The sequence below is a fragment of the Ciconia boyciana genome, chromosome 22 (assembly GCF_034638445.1).
Source record: "Ciconia boyciana chromosome 22, ASM3463844v1, whole genome shotgun sequence".
Taxonomy (NCBI): domain Eukaryota; kingdom Metazoa; phylum Chordata; class Aves; order Ciconiiformes; family Ciconiidae; genus Ciconia; species Ciconia boyciana.
This window is the reverse complement of record NC_132955.1, coordinates 829281-847605: the sequence shown is the minus strand read 5'-3', so window position 1 is coordinate 847605 and position 18325 is coordinate 829281. Positions and strand designations below refer to the sequence as shown.

At 61.7% G+C, this 18325-nt stretch overlaps 1 protein-coding gene across 1 annotated transcript; it reads right to left on the bottom strand.

Annotated features, from left to right (window-relative positions):
• Positions 1–1817: 1817 nt before the first annotated feature.
• Positions 1818–17562, bottom strand: ZNF385C (zinc finger protein 385C). Its single transcript, XM_072886189.1, has 8 exons — positions 17436–17562; positions 13663–13805; positions 8497–8607; positions 6039–6198; positions 4890–5219; positions 3097–3284; positions 2802–2900; positions 1818–2042 (listed from the first exon to the last, which is right to left on the bottom strand). The coding sequence occupies exons 1-8, from the start codon at positions 17560–17562 to the stop codon at positions 1818–1820; spliced, it is 1383 nt and encodes a 460-aa protein (XP_072742290.1).
• Between the last annotated feature and the right edge of the window lie 763 nt (positions 17563–18325).

Sequence of the window (18325 nt, the reverse complement as noted above, 5' to 3'; positions counted from 1 at the left end):
GCTCTTTCTGCCAGCTCTGGGAAGCAGAAGCATTTCAGCCGTGTGAGTTACCCGGTGGCCGGTTCCCATTCACCTCCCATTGCCAGGACCCTGCCCTGAGCATCGGTGGAGCGCGCTGGGCAAAATCCTCCTGAAATCCAGGCGTTGCTTACGGCCAAGACATCGGACGCGTGTGCTCGTGCGGGTGGATTCCCAGGTGCACAAACCGACCTGCCTCTTCCCAAGGGCTGGGAGGGAACGTGGGCCACAGCAGAGGTCTCTGAGCCAGCGCCCTGGGCCAGGGGACGGGCAAGGAATCGGCTGCACAGAGCTACGTGTTGCGTTGGTTTTTTTCTGCTCCAGTCACCACTCCTGGCTGTACAGACAGCATGAGCACCAAAGTAAAACGCAGACAGCAAATGCGGCGGGCGAGCTGCTCCCCCTGGATTGCATAGATCGGGGTGGGTCGTCACTCCAGTAAGGTCCATTTGGGTTGCAACTTTCCTGCGTATTTCTATTTACAGCAGCGCGCTGGGAACCTGGAGCGCCGTGGTTACAGTTTTCAGGCCAGGTCATTGCTGGGCTTTCTGAGCACAGTGAAAAGCAGAGCTACGGCTTCAGGGTCCCTCCGGAGCCCGGCTACGATGGGAGCATCACAGGGAGAGCGCCGGGCGTCGGTTGCGGGTGCTGCCTGCTCCTTCGTACCTGATTGTCTGGGCTGCCGGGGATGCCTTTTTGGGAGTCATCGGTAACTCCCTGGAAGCTCCTAATGGGGTCGGACAGCCGGACACAGTGGCTGGCCGGTGGGCGAGCAGCAGCATTGCCTTTCACTGGAGAACCAAAAGTGCTTTAGGGACATTCACTCAGCCTCACAGCATCTCCCGGGAGGTAGGGGCAGGGCTGTCCCCCGCAGGTGGGACAGAGGCAAACAGCTGGCACCGAGCACAGGGTCGTCGCCTCAGGGAGCCCGCACTGGGCGGCCCGGCTCTCCCATCCTCACTGGGCTGGAGCGGAGCCCGTCTCCGGCTGCATGCCCAAGTTGTGTGCTTCTGGGGGCCAGGGCAGGGGCAGTGTGCTTTCGGAGGGAGGAGGCGCTGGCCCTGGGCTTCGGCTATTGCTCTTGGAGTGAAGATATGGTCAGCGTGGCCGGTGCCCGCCATGGTGGGGGCTCTTTGGCTGGTGGGACGTAGGGGGCTGTGGGGCGTAGGGGGCTGGTGGGCAGCACGGAAACCCCCAGCCAGCACGGGCAAGCGCAGGGCTGGCGAGGGCACAGCCAGCCCGGTCCAAGAGGGGGACTGCCAACTTTCTGCTTGTGCTGGGGTCGTTTCTCCCAGTACGAGCTGGGCTGAGACTCCCCTCCCAGTTCCCTTCCCACTGGGCTGGCAGGGACCGGCTGGCCAGAGGGATGCTCCTTCCCCCAGGGACCAGCCAGCTCCTCTTCTTCCAGTCTGGTAACTGGGAGGGCGATGAACAAGAAACCAGCGGGCCAAGGACAGGCAGCCCCTGCCCATGAGACACAAGAGGGTCCTGGCGACTCGGGCACCGTCCTCTCCCCTGCACCGTGCAGCTGTGTGACGGGCTCCTCCGCTGAGCGCAGGGCTGGCACGGGTCGGGGGAGCGGTGGGGATGCGTGGTGGGGCTGGCTGGGCTCTGCCAGGGTATCTTGCTCCAGCAGAAGCCCGCTCGAAGCAAAGGAGAAGCCGAGGTTGATGGCTACGACTATGGTTTCCCACCAGCCAGAAGAGCAGCCTGCCCGGGAGCGCCGCCCCGCACCGTGCAGCCCCCGCGGCACAGCCCGGTCCGTGGCAGATGGACCCTCGGTGGGCGGGCGAGCAGCTCTAGTAGGGCGCAAAGACGATGGGGCCCGGCGTGGTGCGGACGTGGGCTGGCGGCGTTCGGAAAAGGGCTGGTCCGAGGATCGGGGCTTGGAAGAGGGTGGTGGCAGCGGCTGGTCTCAGGGCGAGGGGGCCAGGCATGGCGCAGACGGCGGCTGCGGTGAGCGGGCTCGGCAGGAAGCGAGTTGCCAGGGTTTTGGTGAGATGCTTCTGCAAAGCCAGCTTGGACTGCAGGGAGGGAGGAGGAGACACGGTGAGGCAGCCGGCTGCAGGAGAGCCCCCAGCCCCCCCGGGCCAGCCAGCCAGCCCTGCACCAGCCCCTGCCCACGTTCGCTTTCAGCTGAGCTCTCAGCGCATCTCTGCAGTAAACGCAGGCCCTGGCCCCAGCCCGACACACGTTCCATCCCACAGCCCTGGTCCCACGGCTCGGCCGCTCCCGGGTCAGAGCACGCAGGGATGCCCAGTCGTGACGACCTCCCCAGGGAGGTCCCTCAGACCCTTCGCGCCGGCCCAGAGACCTGCCCTGGCTTTTGCAATGGCCGGGCTGTTCCCTGCATCAGTGCTTTCCTCTGGTGCGCTGGGATGATTTTGCTGCCAAACTCTCCGCTAAGCTACGTGTCTCTGCAAGCAAACACTTAGGCTTGGTTTAACTGAGCCGTGCCAGCCCCAAGCACCCAAGCATCACAGCTCTCCCGTTCAGAAATTGCGAAACAGGTGGAAGAATCGCAAGTGCTGCAGCTGGGAATGCTGCTGCCAGAGGACTCGCAAGTTCTTTCCTTCCCACAAATAAAGACTCGAAACTCCTCTCACCACTACAGCCCGCCCCCCCAAAGGGAGCAGGTTAGACGTGATCATGGGAACCGAGGCTTTAAGAAAAGCAGCCCCCGTGCCTCCTACTGCAAGAGATGGCTAACATGGCAAACGATGTTTCGGAGAGCAAACCGGGTGGGTAATTTGCAGGGAGACAGATACCTTGAGAATACTCACTGCGAGGGCAGCGTTCTTCTGCAGCTTGTTATAGGGGCTGTACTTGGGCTTGGGCGGCTTCCCCGCCAGCCTGTCTTTGTGCCTCCGGCTGCTCATGTGCTAGGAGAAGAAAACAGCCGGATCAACCCAGAGCCAGACCAGCGAGGGCAGACCCACGGCACCGTCCACGGGGGACACCCATCACCTTCTTGCAGCCCCCCGAGCCCCCGGTGCCTGTGCAGAGGGGTCTGCGCACCCGCGCCCGGTGCCCCTGCGCTCCCAGGTAAAAGGCACGCGCCAGGCCCGGCATCGTCACCTGTTTGAGCTGGGTTTCCGAGTTCACGTAGATCTCGCACACTTGGCAGTGAAACGCCTTGTTCTGGATGTTGATGCTGCCCTTGTTGCCGATCCGCTTGGACTTGTGCCCTGCCCGGGAGAGGAGCTTGCCTCGGCCTCGCCGCATCTGGGTGCTGTGACCTTCCAGCATTGACTTGTGCTTGGCGCCTGTGTGGCAGAGGGGACGCTCAGCAAACGCTGACTTCGCAAACAAACCCAGCACCGTGCCGAGTGCCGCGGCAGCAGGAAGGGTGCCCTCTGAGCAACCCGCCTGACCGTGCTGGGCGTCCCCCTCCACTGGGACCCCGCTCCCCCCACCAACCCGTGCCCGGCAGCACTTGCAGGCAGAGGGGACAGGGAGCTGCCTGGGGGTCCGGACTCTTGCCGGGGATGTGGCAGCCCATTCCCAAACCCCGCCGAGCTCTTGTGGCCAGCTGCACTTCACAGGCAGACCAGAAATGCTCGGCTTCCCAGAGACCCCCCCCCCGTCCATGTGCCAGACCTTCGGAGAAACTGCTATTTTAAGTGTGTGCTGGAGCCTGCCGCCTGTCCTCGGGCATTAGCAGAGTCTGCAGAGCTGGGCACGCGTCGCCCGCCGTGCTGCAGCATCTGAGCTGTGCCCAAGGTCAGAGAGGATCCGGCCGCGGAGCCAGGAATAGCTCAGCAGGGTTACAGGAGGCAGGGAAGGAGGAACCCAAAACCCCACACACCTGGGGACAGGGCACTCTGTCCTGCCCCTGCCAGCGCTGGGATGGGGTGGGGGTGGGCAAGTAATGTAAGCCACCGCTAAGTCATTCTGTTTTTTAAGGCGTTAAGCAAGGAGCCCGAGTCCGTGTGACAGCCACGGAGGAACGCAAGCCTGCACACATTTGGTTGGTTTGTTTGTTCTTTTTCCCCAAATCAGCTCCTAAATTTGTAACTGGAGCTGACAAAAGCAAAAGGACGCGTTTGCAGCTAAGCCGCAGCCATGTCCTGAGCCGACCCCTGTGCAGGGCTGCCGCTGCCGCCCAGCAGGCAGCTGGGGCTGGGGGAACTGGTTCCCAGTTCTTGCTGAACTGGGGGAGAGAAGGCCTTTCCCTTTAAAACCGGGGTGCCTGTCCTCGTTCAGCATCCTACAGAGAAAGGGGTGAGCCGGGAGCTGGTGCCGCAGGGCCCCCAGACCCTGCTGCTGGGGGTCCCCCGCACCGCGGCTGCCGCCACCACCCCGGGGGGGTCCGGCCACCCCCAGGCTGCAGGGGGACCCTCGCCAGCCCCAGACGCCTGCCCGCCCCGCGGGGGCTGCCACGCACAGCCGATGAGCCGTCGCTCGCTGCTGGGCTCCGAAGCAGCTCGTTGGATTCCCAAGGGGCTTCTCAAAACGAGCACGAGCCCAAACCACCAGGCGGCTTTTGAAAGGATTATCCTGCGCCTGGAAGAGGCACTGGCTCTCAGGTTGCTATCAGCTTAAAGCCAAACTGCAATGGAATATAAAGTAGCCTCCACTCACTTGATTAAATATATCTGAAAATGTCTTTAATTAAGAGACATGAACAATAAGAGAGCATCTGACCTTGCTAAAATTCACTCCGTAAGCTGCAGCACCGGTAACTACACCACCACTTATCTTTGCAAGCCACCTTAATTAACCCTTTTTAATTAAAGCACCATACATTAAAGCTCGCCGTTTCCCTGCAAGGCTGTTTGGTGATGGGGCATGGCGGGGCTTTGCACGGAGCCCAGGACGGAGCTGCGAGGGGCCCATCCCCCCGTCCCCCGCGCGGGCAATGCCCTTACCGGTGTTGTGAGCCTCCAGCTGGGACAGGGAGTTGACGGTCACTTTGCAGGTGGGACAGTACAGGTGCTGTTTGCTCTTCTTCCCCTCCTTCTCGCTGTCGGGGGCTGAGCTGACGCTGCTGCCCGACTCGGCTGCCTGCACCTCGGCTGCCTGGGCAGCCGAGGAGGCCATGCTGGTGACGTCCGAGGTGCCCTCCGACAGCTCCGAGGCCGGCGGGGAGCCCAGCGGGGCGACGCTGCCCGACAGCTCCGCGGGCGACTCCTCGGTGCCGGGCGTCAGCCCCAGGCTGCTGCGCTCAGCCTCCGGCTCCTGCAGGCCGTTGGCTTGAGCTGGCGGGAGGGAAAGGAAAGGGGGAAAGGGGAAAAAGGAAAGAAATGGGCAGAAAAGGAAAGTTCTCTGTGCTTGAATGGGTTTTCTGGATTTCAGAGAGCACCCCTGTCCTCCCCGAGACCATCTCGGGCACCGTCTGCTCCCGCTCATCCCTGCTGAGGACGGCTCTTCCCCAGGCCTCTCCCATTCCCGCTTTTATCTGTGGCTCAGGGCAGCCAGGCTCAGCACAGAAGCCCAGGTGAGCCCTGGCACTGCCTCGGCTCGGGGGGATCTGGCTCCTGCCAGCCCCGTCCCTGTGCCAGGGCAGAGCCCTGGGGACGTGCGAGCCCTCATCAGGGCACAGGCAGGGAACGCCGCCTCTCCTGCGGCCGTTCAAAAGGTCTCCCAGACACCCCAAATCACGGGGGAACACCCGCTCTTTCCCCCGAGCAGCTGCATGGACGCACGGGGGCCGGGCTCCCCCAGGGACTGAGCTGCCCAGGCTCCTGGGCTGGATTTCCACCCCTTCCCCATGACGCGGCCCCCAGCCCGGCACGCCGGGGACGCCAGCGGAGCACAAAAGCTCATTTATTAACGCTTGCGGTGGCATTTACGCCGCGCTAATCGCAGCCCTCCTCAGCCCGACCAGCAGCTGGCCATGGGATGCTCAGACACGAGGCTGCTGCGGGTCAGGATTTAATCAGGCTCCTCAGGATGCGGCAGCCGCGGCAGGGCTGTGAACACAAACACCGCTGCGCTCCCGGGAACCAGCCGGGTCGCTCACACCGGTGTCACGGGCTGCCGGTGCGGGACCCCCCCGCACGCCCCTGCCCGCCTACCTGCACTGCCAGGCTCCCCGCTGCCCTCGGGGCTGGGGGCGAAGTCGGCTGCGCCGTCCCGGCCGGCGGCCACCGCCGCCTTCTGCTTGTTCTTCATGGCCTCGATGGCTTTCAGCCTCCGCGCGTGCTTGTGGCCCTTGTAGTGGGCTTCTGCCTGGTTCTGGGGAGGGAGAGACGAGGACGGCCGTGTCGGTGCTGCGGCCGGATAGACAGACGGACACAGGGAGGATGGGTGAAGGGGTCAGCCCCGGGCTGAGGCCGCTTGGACGCGTTTCCAGTACAGCCACCTCCCCTGGTGACATTCATCCCCAGGGCCACCTCGGAGGTGGTGTTTTCGGCTGGGTGTAGCGCAAAGCTGCTTTCCTCCTCCCGCCAGATTGCTCTGCACACAAATGTATTCAGGCCGAGGTATCACTTTGCTAAGACATCACCGCATTGCACAGCCGAGATAAGGACCCTGCTCTGATTAAATGCATCAAGTCACTTTTAGAAGAAGCTTTCAGGCAAAATTTATGACTTCAGAAACATACAATGAATTGCTAGCTGTAAAAATAAAATAAAAAAGTACGTCGGTGGGGACACGTCTCCCATTGTAACCTAATGGGTGTCTAACATGCAATTTACATTCATGGGCTCCTTTCTCCCAGCAAACGCTGAATAATGAAGTGCACACTGATGGGTTCATGCCTGCGCCGAACTGATAAAAACATACACAAAAGAAAATCACCCGAACATTTGTGTACTCTGCAGTCGGGGACAATGCCACATTGTCCCCAAAAACAACTACAGTTTAGCAATTTATGGAAACTAAATCCAATATGAATTAAGACGCTGTACCACTGAGCAGCATGGATTAATTTGCACAGCGTTTTCAGAGGTCGGCTGAGGCTTCCCGCACTCGCTAGGAAGAAGCATCCCTTCCCCCCTCTGTGGCTTTCCAAGGGCTGGGAACAGCGTCCGGGGCTGCGCAGCAACGGCCGGGTACGTGGGAAAGCGAAAGGCCCATCCGAGCGCGGGGCCTCGTTAGCAAACACAATAAACTGCCCCCCGATAACGGGGTTGGGACGGGGCTGGGCTGCAGCCTAAGTAGGTCACCTGGCACCGCTGCCGCTCTGCGCAGAAATACAAGTGGCGTGCGAGGGTCTGCGCCGGGACGTGCTCTCCCGCAGACGCGGCCTCGGGGGGGACATGGGCAGGGACGGGCAGAGCGGGGGCCAGCGGCACACGGTGCCTGCGAGGGCAGCGGGAGCGCGGCCTGACCGACTCTCCCGGCACCGCTCTTCCAGGCGGGATGCAGCTTGGAACGGGAAGGTGGTGCTTCTCCCCGAGCCGCTTGGTTGCAGAGCAGAATAATTAAGCCCAGAAACGCTGACTTTTGCTGGCAGAGCAGCACCCAGCCCCGGGCTCTGCTGATACAGCGCGGCCAGGCCGGGAGGGCACCTCCACGGGAGGCAGAGCCAGGCTGGCCAGGGCGCAGCGTCCGGGCGGGCACAGCCGCCCCGGGGGAGGCGAGAGCAGCTCCCGCAGCCCGCGCTGCCAGACATGGAGCGCGCAGGCGGCTCTGGCAGATGAGGCTCTGCTCGGGGCCGTCCTCCCGTGGTACAGGGGCTCAGCGCTGCCTCGTTCCCCCAGGAAGGGATGGCGGGGACCAGGGGACGCTCCCAGGCTGGCAGCTCTACGGGTAACGCGTGTGCCCGGGCTGGACTGAGGGCAGGAGGCTCCTGCCTCCATCTCCGCCATGCCGCAGCAGCACGGAGGAGCGGAAGGACTCGCACCAGTACGAGCAGGGCCAGCCCAGGCGAAGGGCTCCGAGCTGCTGCCCGCGCGGAGGAGGCTCTCGCCGCTCCACTCCCAGCCCCGCTGCCTGCAAACCCCGGTCCCTCTCCTGCCAGCTTTGAGCGAGAATTCCCTTTCAAACCTTGTTATCAGTTTTCCCCACAAAAGATCAGCTGGGTGCAATTCATTACCGCGGGGATCAATGAATGTTTCCTTCCTCTCCTCTACAAGGTGGTTGATTTACTTAGAATAAAAGGCTGGGGGAAAAAAAAAACCACACCTGCCACACCAGAGCTCTGGGAAGCCACGGCAGGGAAGATTATATTCAGCTCCTGAGGACCAGATACGAATTGCACGGGCTGATAAAGCAGCTTAAGTGCAAACACCGAGACCACGGCAGCAGGGAACAGACCCGAACAAAACGACAAGGAGCAGAAAGAGCCAGCGTGGCAAACAGAGGACCGGCAGCCCCAGGAGCGCCTGGGCCCAGGGGCAGGGAGATGTCGGTGGAAACGTCAGCCGGGGCAGCCACGGAGCGAGGGAGGGCAGAGCTCTGAGGAGCTGCCGCCTGCACGATGGGCCTCCGCGTGGTGCCCCCATCGTGGGACGCTCCTGCTCAGCCGCTGGTGCCGGCCCCGGCCCCGCTCGCCCGCCCAGCCCTGCACTCGCCGGCCCCGCTTACCGCAGAGTTGAAGCGCAGGTGGCAGATGTTGCAGGAGATGAACTGCTTCTTCTTGAGTGGGGCGGGCACGCCGAACGTGTGGCTGATCACCGCCTTCTGCACCGGGTCCATCTGGAAGGGGAGGGAAGGCAGAGGGTGGCTGGGTGCCACGCCACGACGGCCGCCCCGGCACGGCACCGTGACCCGGCAATCCCCTGCACGCGCCACGCTCGCCAAGGAGCCGCTGCAAATGCCAGCAGAGCTCGCGCCTGGTGTCTGGAAGAAGCGAGGGGCTGGGGAGGCAGAGGAGCCCCATCTGCCACGGAGGCAGCCCCGGCACAGGGCGACACGCGCTGCGTCGATGCCTGTTCTTGTCCTTTTTAGATCATCCCTGAAAAAACCAGACCTGCAGGGTCCAAACGCCTGCTGTGGTCTGGCAGAGGGGACGAGGCCTCTGTGAGGGCACAGACTGCGGACCCCGTCCTCCCCAGCCCTACCGTGCTCCCCTGAGTGTCACCGTCCCCTCTCCCCCCACCGCAGACACCAGTGTCACAGGTGGCAAATTATCAGTTTCTGTTTGAGCTCCCAGTTGCTGCCCTCGACCTCCCAATGCCAGGGCAGCTTTCCGAGACACTTAGCAGGAGGAGAAACCACCAAAACAGGGGGCAGAGGTGATCAAAGCGAGCAACTGGCCATTAATCCCCCACCCGCTCTTCATCAGGGAGCTGAAACGGCCCTGCGCAAAGCCGAAGGCGCGAGCGGAGCCACGCGTGCCTGCTCCTTGCCCACGGGACATTGCACAGCCCACACAGGGGCCAGGGCAGGAGGGACAACGGTGCCCGCGGCCGCGGGCACAGCTTGCCCGAGGCACGGTGCCCGTGCAAAGCCACTCCAGGCTGCCCCGCTGCCGGTCAGGTGTGCGCTTTGCCTGCTCTAATCGAATCACAAGGCTGACGACTTGCAAGCCCGCGCAGCCCCTGGTACCTCACCAGGCGTGTGCGTGGAGACAGAACAGCTCCGGTTATCCGCAACGAGCTGCGTCTTTCCACAAGCCCGTTCACGGCGGGGCAGCGCGCGGGGTCTGCAGGCGAGGCAGATGCGTGCAGGCTGATGACAGCCCCTGGCGCTTCTGTCTCTCCCCAGGGCTCGGCGTCATTCCTCAGCCCGGGCAGAAAACTTGTTCGAAAAGCCATAATTGTTTTAAACAAAATGCATTTATTAAGGGGGGAAAAATAAGAATAACCTCTTTGTTTGAGCGTGGCTATAATCTATAATGCAAGTATTGTTCCCCTGCCCTGTGGCATAGGAAGATTATCTTATCTGAGTCCTGCTGTCAGTAGAGCCTTGGGTTTTCAGGCGATCGTATTTCTCTGCAAAGCTATTTCGTTGCCGAGACAGGTGCATCAGTCTTCGAGGCACATGCCTGGACAACAGAGCCATTATCGAGACCCCAAATTCCTTTCCAGGAGTGAGCAGAATGGTAAAAGCAGGTGATTAATGAAGTGCCTGTTTGCTATGAAATTTTACTCACTTATCTGGCATATAAATGAAGAGGCATTTGGGGCTCGGCAGAGACCCGGAGGAAGCTACAGATGGCAAAGACGCTGCTCCACCCCTGACGACAAACATCGCAACATGCTACAGGCAGCATCCCTGCGCTGCCAGGCTGCAGGCAGAAGCGGGGCCGGCACTTGTTTTCAAGAGCAACACCCACCTTTTCCACGCAAAGAAAAGAAAAATGGCTCTAACCTTCGCAGCGGCAGCGGCTGCCGGGGCCCGGCTGGCAGCTCCCACCGAGCCCCGCTGGCTCCCACGGGCTCATCCGCCCCCCAGGCAGGGGCAGGAGCAGGGCGGGGGGGTGGAGGAGGATGCAGAGGAAAGGGAGACGCCGGCGCGAGGACGCAAAGGCGGCTGGGGACCGTCCTGGCATAAACCTGAACCTGCCAGCGAAGCCAGCGGTGCCGGGGCCGCGGTTGAGCACCGACTCCAGGGCAGCGGCGCTGAGCGGCCCCAGCAAAGGGCCCCCTCGTCCTCCCGGGGAATAAGGCGATGGCACCAACCTGGGTCTCTACACCCCCCGCGCTTTTGCCAAGCCCCCGTTGCTCGACCCCACGGCACGGCGAGGAGCTGGGTCCGTCAGAGCTCCCGCGCTGCCTGCGACCGCCCCAGGCAGGCACAGGAGCTGGGAGCTCCCCGGGGCCGGGCTGGCCAGCACACCCGAAACCTGGCTCCTCGCCCCAGCCCCGTGCACCCTGGCCAAGGCTGGTGCAGCCGGGGACCATCGCCGCTCCCGCTACCCCAGAGCAAACGCAAGCACCGCATCCTGAGAAGGCTTCGGGTGCCCAGCCCCGCGGGAGCGCAGCCGGGGGCACGCTTGCCATCTGCGCGGTGCCGGCGGGGGCTGAGCGACCGCTTGCCACGGCCGCTCTTCGCTCGGTCGAGCGCACTTGGCAAGCGCGGCGTGTTTGCAGCACGCAGGGCGCTTTGCTGGAAGCCCAGCCCGGCTCTCTCCGGCGCACGGCACTGGGCGGCTCCGACACCTGGATGCCACCCGAGAGCCCCCACGCTTCCTCTGAATGAAAACACAAACGTACCGTCAACTTCTCCCTAACATATGCACTCGTTGCTATTGGAGATGGGAAAAGGAATCATCACAGACCCCCCAGCTCTCCCCGGGGCCGGTGAGGGCCTGTGCCGCAGCAGTACGTACCAGCGCCCGCGGCCGGGTGGGCTGAGGCTCCTCCTGGCAGTTTCCAGCAGAACTGACCCGACAGCAGAGGTAGGCTTTGGGCACAGCACACTTGGAGAGTAAAGATCTCGGCTTTATAGTCAATTCTTATTGACTCACTTTACTTTATTTATCCCTGGATGTTCCTACCGATATAAATAGAGATCCCTGCACTGAGCTCCCTGCCACCGAGGTCAGAAACAGGAATTCACAGGGACGCAGCATCAGTTCAGATTGTATCTCCTGCCGTGGTTTTGCGAGGTGCTGCTGGGTCCTGGGGATTTGCAACATCCCGAGAGCTGGAAAGGGCTTTTCGAGCATGAAACACGCCTTCTGTCTGGCGTTAGGATCCTTTTGCCCTGTTGTTGTTGCTTTAAGTGGCAGGAGAGCTCAGCTTGGAAAAGTTTCGCTCGCTCCAGAGTAAAACATCTGCTGGGTTCGTGAGAGCCTTGTGACCTGCTAAAAGTGCAAAGTGTTCTGCTGAGCAGTTGCAAACAGCTCCTGCTCCGCAGGGCAACGCTGAATCCTGCACAGCATCACTAGGAACGCGGGGCAAGCAAAGGCAAACCCTCTGATTTCTTTTTATAGCAACTCAGATACGGCAGCTCTCTCAAAAAGTAAAATGCCTGACCGATGCCCCCTCCCACCCTTCCAAATGGCCCCTGAGGCTCCGCTGCCAGGTGGAGCCTCTGACCTGGCCTCATGGTTGCTTGGGCAGAGAAAGGAGCCGCCCGCCCGGCTCCGGGGCGCAGCGATGCTGGAGCCCTGCACCCTGCGGGGACGGGGACTCTGCTCCGGTTCCCTGCAAGCCGCCTGCCCGCGCGTGATGCTGAGCCCTCGCGCCCCCAGCCTCAGCCGCCTCTCCGGCACAAATGCCTCCCGAAGGGGCAGCTCCCACCCCCGGACGACCAGGCCTGGCTTCGCTCAGCTAACATCACGTGCCGGACTCGGGTCTGAGCTCAGAGCAATTAATTCAAGGTGCCCGTACGGCCGGGACAGCCTCCCCCAGCATCTCCGTCCCCGTGTCCGACCCATCCTCCGCGGCAGAGCAGTCCCCACTGAGCACAGAAGCAGCGCGATGGGGCTGTACGGCTCCAGAAAGTGCAAGGGACTAATTTTCCAATTTTTTTTTTTTTTTTTTAAAGCAACGCAACCCTGGAGAACACGTGCCGAGGCAGGGGCACGCAGGAGCCAAGCAGGACAAACAACAGGGTCTGGTTCAAGTTAACTACTGACTCCAGCGACTAAAAAAAGGAGCCCGGACAAAGAGCAGCAACCTTAATGGCATCAAAAAAATCCTCCTCTCCTGTGTTTCTGCTTGTTAGCACAGGGGAGAGACAGGCTCGAGCTGGGATTTCAAAAGAGCTTAAGGGAGTTAGATGTCTGAATCCCATTCAACAGCAACGGGAATCCTGTACTTAATTTCTACAGCCGTCTTTGAAGATCTCAGCGATAATTTGCACCTTCCGAGCACGTTTAATCTCAAAGCCACTTACAACAGGCCGGTGAGCGAGCGGGGAGGGAGCTCAGGGAAGTCCCATTTCCAGGCTCACAAGGGAAAAAACCAGGCATTTACCAAACCCAGAAACGTCCGCCCAGCCTCTGCGGGGGGAGAGGCGGGGAGCAGCCCCGGGTCCCGCTCCCCACCGCTGCTGCCCCTGGGCAGAGCAAAACCTGCTCCTCAGCGACGCCAGGAGCCGGGTCCCAGGGGAATCCCAGGCGGCGGAAACACCGGGGCAGGGACCCAAAGCAAGGCAAGAGAGGGGGTCCTGGAGCAGGTCCCACCCCTCCCATCAGCAAGAGGCACGGGGCGCTGCCCGGGGGGATGGAGACCCCAGCCAGGCTGAGATCAGCCTGGGGAGAGCGGCACAGAGGGGGGAAACAGCATTTCACGCCCGAGACGCTGTCGTATGTCTTTGGCTGCATCCATGTCAATTTAGATGTGTAACAGAACATCTCTAGAGACACACGTTTAATTGCACGACCCAAGCGCTTGGTCCAGTGGTTCAAGGTTGGGGACCCTGAGCCCAGCCGGGCGGTGGGAGAAGTCCCACAGCAACCGGGCTCGCCCGCACCTGCAGCCACGCAGCACCAGCCATGTTCTTGTCTATTTATACGCCTTCTCTCTCTTTCTTTCCTTTTCTTTCTTTATTTTTCAACTAATGAACTGCTCTCCAGAGCTACTTTGTTCCTATTGATTCCAGGAGCAAAATCCAATTGATCTTGGTTAAAATGAACCGTCTTTTTAATTCTGGTATGTAAGGGTGATGGCTGGGCAGGAACGGCTCTAAGCTAAGGGCAGGGCGGGCGCATTGCACTAGCGTCCAGCAGCCAAAGACCCCAGTAATTAAGCCAGAAATTATCTGGTGGGGTTCGAGGAGCGGTGCCGTGCAGAAGAGGGACTGCTACAGGGACGGAGGGGTCCAGCAGCCGATGCCCACCCGCCCCCAGGGACTCACCGTGTTGAAGTTGGGGAAGAGGTTGAGTGGTGACGTCCCGTTGAGCCTGAAGGTCAGAAAGTGCTTGATGTCCAAGGGGGGATGAAGGGGACGGCCGGGGATAGGCAACGACGCTAAGAGGGGGCTGCTGTGTCCGGAGGGACCTGGGCGGGCAGAGGGGAAAGAGCAGCGTTAGTGTTGGTGGCCCCTGCTCGCAGCGGGGGACAGGGCACACGGGGACACAGCACACGGGGCCGTCTGCCGTGGGCTCCGGTCCCTCCTCAGTGAAAGGTCCCAGCCCAGGGTGGCCCGGGGCACCCCTCTGCCTTTCGGGCTCAAAACCAGCATCCCGGCTCAAAGCCGAACGCAGCCGTCTTCGCATCAGAGCGCGGACATGCGCAGGAGCTCGCGTTGAACCCTCCAAAAGGCGTCAAAACCTCCCCCGGGGAAACAGCCCCTTCCCCGGGCTCTCCCACGGGAGCCCACACAGCCCCGGGCTCTCCCACGCCGGCACCGCAGGGGCTCCTCCTTACCGGGGCCGGTGCTCTTTTGGCTGCCGGCAGCAGCAGCAGGAGCACCCCGGCCCCGAGCACCCCTGCGAGCGCCGGGTGGGGGGCAGAGGGCTGGAGCAGCCCCCGCCATGGATGGCATCGCCCCAGCTTTGCAAAGGTGTTGAAGTTTGGGTGCCCCGGGACCATCCAAGCTGCGTGGGCGCCCCAACTCTGCCCCTCCACAGGTATTTTGGGTGGAAATCCCCGGGGTCGGGCTCCCCCCCGACCCGCTGGCTCCCGCACCAGAGCCGCCCGCTCCCCAGCCAGGTGCTGCCCCTGCCTCGCATCATCCCCCGCAAGCTAACCGCGAGCTCCGGCGTGCAATTCAAAAATAACCTGGAGTTATTAATAATTTTCTGTTTAAAAAGAAAACACCCCTGGGAAGGAGGGAAGGCCAAACAGAGGGGTTATGTCCCCAGCCCGCTCCCTGTCCCAGAGCTTCGTCCCGCTCAGCAGCCCGAGGGCAGTGGTTTTCCACTCGGACTCATCCACCCCCCCCGGGAAAGCATCCCCTGACCCGCGGAGGGCCCGGGCTGGGCTCCCGCGCCCATGCACAGCTCTGGGAGCGAGGAAGGGGAAAAAGTTAAAATAAACAAACAAATGAATAAAATACAATAAATGAGAAAAGGTTTCAAAACGCCGTGAGCCAGAAAAGCCCATTCGCATCTCGCACAGCTTCACGCCTTCTCCCTCCTCCAGCCCACCTCGGCAGCCCTGCCCCTCCACCTGGAACAAGGACAAAGCCAATGTTCCTTGGGTTTTTTTGATTTCTGGGTTCTTTTTCACCTCAAAGGCGGGTGTGGAGCCGGGCCGCCCCAGTGCAGCACTACCCCAGCCCACTGCCCGCCCCGGTGCTGAGAACCGCAGCAGTCCCTCGTGGGAGGACGAAAGGGGCCAGTGCCCAAGGGGGTCATGGAATGGAATGGAATGGAATGGAATGGAATGGAATGGAATGGAATGGAATGGAATGGAATGGAATCAGTAAGGTTGGAAAAGACCTCCGAGATCATCTAGTCCAACCGCCAACCCAACACCTCCATGCCTCCTGCACCATGTCCCGAAGTGCCACGTCTACACGGTTTCTGAACTCCTCCAGGGACGGGGACTCCACCACTTCCCTGGGCAGCCTGGTCCAATGCTCGACCACCCTTTCAGTAAAGAAATTTTACTGAAAGAGTAATATCCAATCTAAATCCAATATAATAAGAGTAATATCCGTTCTAAACCTCTCCTGGTGCAACTTGAGGCCATTTCCTCTCGTCCTATCACTTGTTACCTGGGAGAAGAGACCGACCCCACCTCTCTACACCCTCCCTTCAGGCAGCTGTAGAGAGCAATGAGGTCTCCCCTCAGCCTCCTTTTCTCCAGGCTGAACAACCCCAGGTCTCTCAGCCGCTCCTCATAGGACTTCTGCTCCAGACCCTCCCCCAGCTTCGTTGCCCTTCGTTGGGTGCTCCCGCAGCAGAAACACTGACCAGGAGCCGTAATCACCGGTGCCACTTTGGGACTGGCCCAGGCACTCGCCCCCCGCCAGCCCTCCTGCGCCCCGACACCGGCTGTGCAGGACGAGGACCCCGGTCCAACAGCGGGTTGGTGCCACTCTCCTGCAGTGCGTTCCTTTTTGCTCTACACCCGACGCTCCGCTGGCAGAAACCAGGCTGGTGCAGGAGCCAAGATACAAATCCGAAATTCAAAGTTTGAAAGATTTTCTGAATCTGAGCAGCGAGCGCTCGCCACGCGGGCCCTGCAGGCAGCAACGACCTCTTTCTGGGAGAGTGCACACGGGCGGCTCTTCAGCGGCACCGGAGCCATCCCTGAGTCAGGCCTGACTCCGGGGAAAAATTACATTTTGCTTCATCAGGCGTGCATTGATCGAGTTAATTCCAGAGTCGCCCAGAAGGGAAATCTGTGAAACTGTTTAAAAATAAATAAATAAAATCATAGCAACAGCGATGAGGGAGGGAGCAAAAGCAAGCAGAAATGGGTGAACGGTGCATAATTAACCTTCTGAGGCGTGAAACAGTATTTCTGCATCAAATCATCTGAGACGGCAGGGCCGGCGCCCGGGGAGCCGCCCCCAGGGGCCCCCCCAGCCCACACACGCAGCCACGACCCCGTGCGAGAGCAGCAGTTGCAACAAAGGCATTTGGGGCCGGATTGCGAGGGTTTCCGCTTGCCTTTGTCAGTACGTTTTGCACTGATTGCACTGGCCTTAAAAATATATATATATTACATTTACCACTGGGAGGAACAAGAGGACAGGCGAACACCTCTGCCCCCATCAACAGCAACCGAATAAAGGGCGTTTGCAGCTCAGCCAACGCCGCCGCGCCGGCAAAACCTGGCTGCTGCTGCGCAGCCCCGCGGCCGAGGGGTTTGCTCCTTGGGGAAGCTCCCGCTCCCCCGGGTGCGTGGCCCAGGGATGCCGAGGGGGTGCCCGAGCTCCCGGGGACGGCCACCGCCCGCAGCGGCTGCTGCCCACCGACGCGGCAAGGACGCGATACGCCAAGCCGCTTTGGCACGCCCTTGAGCCCAAGTTTGTGGATTAAACGTATTTCTGGGCTGGGTCTGCAGTCCAGGGGTAAAACGGGCAGGGACAAGAGAGAGCCCAGAAACACCGAGACAGGAGCCTGCGGAGGGGGCAGGACCTTTCCCTCCCGGTTCTGCCATTGACGTAGACGAGACCCCCGCGAGCAGGAAAAGGGCTGAAAGCCTCCAACAGCATCATCGTCGTTCAGGCACCCTGCGAGGAGCGGCCCCGCGCCCGCAGCTGGCAAAAGGAGGAAACCCAGCGCTCGCTGCGGAAGGGACGAGCTGCAGCCGGCATGGCTCGCTGTCCCCCGGCTCCAGAGGGGAGAAAGGACAGCAGTCACGCGGCATGGGGACAAAGGCACCGTCAGCTTCGGTTTGCCTGAACCTCAGACGATCGCAAAAGCATAAGCACCGCGTGCAGGGAGAGGGCAGACGGGCGGCACAGCCGCAGCCCCCCGGGGAGGAGCGAGCCACCCTGGCACGTCGCAGCACCCCGCCAGGGCACGGGGCGCCCGCATGATGCTCTTGGGGCACCTTCCCAAGGTTACGGGGCCGCGCCGCTGCGGCTCCTGCCTTACCTTTGCTGCAGGGCAGATTCCGGCAGCAGCTGCAGGCTGTATTTTTAGGTATTAATTAGACCCTCAATTAAGGGGATTTGCTTTGGGGAGAGTGGCAGGGCCCCCAGGTCTGTATAGAATGACATGACCTTACCCGAGGTGACGGGCACGGCCACCGGCAGGATGGGCTTTGCCGGTGAATGGCATCCCCAGATGCTCAGTGCGCAGCTCCGGAGCAGGGCCGTCCCCCACCGCAGCACTGTCTTTGTCTCTCCCCCCATTCTGGCAGAGGAGCCCCCACCTCCGCAGCAAACACGGCCGCTCCGGCACTGCGGCATCAGCCCCGCAGCTCCTGCCGGGACGGGCCACGCTCGGGGCTCCACGAAGCATTTGGAAGGGCTGGCGCGAGGAGGGCGGCGCAGGAGCCCCGTGCTCCCGGCACAAGCACCGAGGGCACGGCAGGCGCTGCCCCACGCCCCAGCCAGGCTCTCGGGTTCGCCGTGCTGAGGACACGCGTGAGCCGATCTGAAATCCCACGCGCCACCCAGCCGGAGCCGGGTCGCTGTGCCCGTCCCTGCTGCGCAGGTGCATCCTCCCTGCTGAGCCGCTGAATGAGGCCCCGAGCGATGGTCGGGTCTGAGCCGCTGACCCCCCCCCCCCAGCTCCGCAGGGAGGGTGCGCGGCCGTTCTTAACTGAGCATCCAGGCCTGACCGAAAGACGCCAAAGCACACGGCGTCACCGCTGCGGTGCCGCGCATCCCCTGCCTGGGGCTCAGCCTGGAACCATCAGCTCAGCCCCTTCCCAGCCCTCCAAAGCTCAGCCCACCTCCTGTCCCGCAGGCACGCGACTCTCAGAGGGGTCCCTTGGAACTTAAAGACGTGTTTCAGTCCTTCATTTAACCAAGCCCACCCAGGACCGTGCCTGGCCGCCGTCCCCAGCCTGTCCCCCCCACCTCTTCGCTCCACACAGCAACTACACGCACGTCTGCTGCGGGTTTTCTCCCGGGTCCCCTGCGAGGCAGGTCAGAGCAACTGTTGTGCCCT

Coding starts and splice junctions, on each gene's coding strand:
- ZNF385C (XM_072886189.1), bottom strand. CDS start 17,562: ATGGGGGGAGAGACAAAGACAGTGCTGCGGTGGGGGACGGCCCTGCTC. Junction 8,608..13,662: donor TCTTCCCCAACTTCAACACG/GTGAGTCCCTGG, acceptor CTCCCCTTCCAG/ATGGACCCGGTGCAGAAGGC. Junction 3,285..4,889: donor GCTGGAGGCTCACAACACCG/GTAAGGGCATTG, acceptor TCTGCCACACAG/GCGCCAAGCACAAGTCAATG.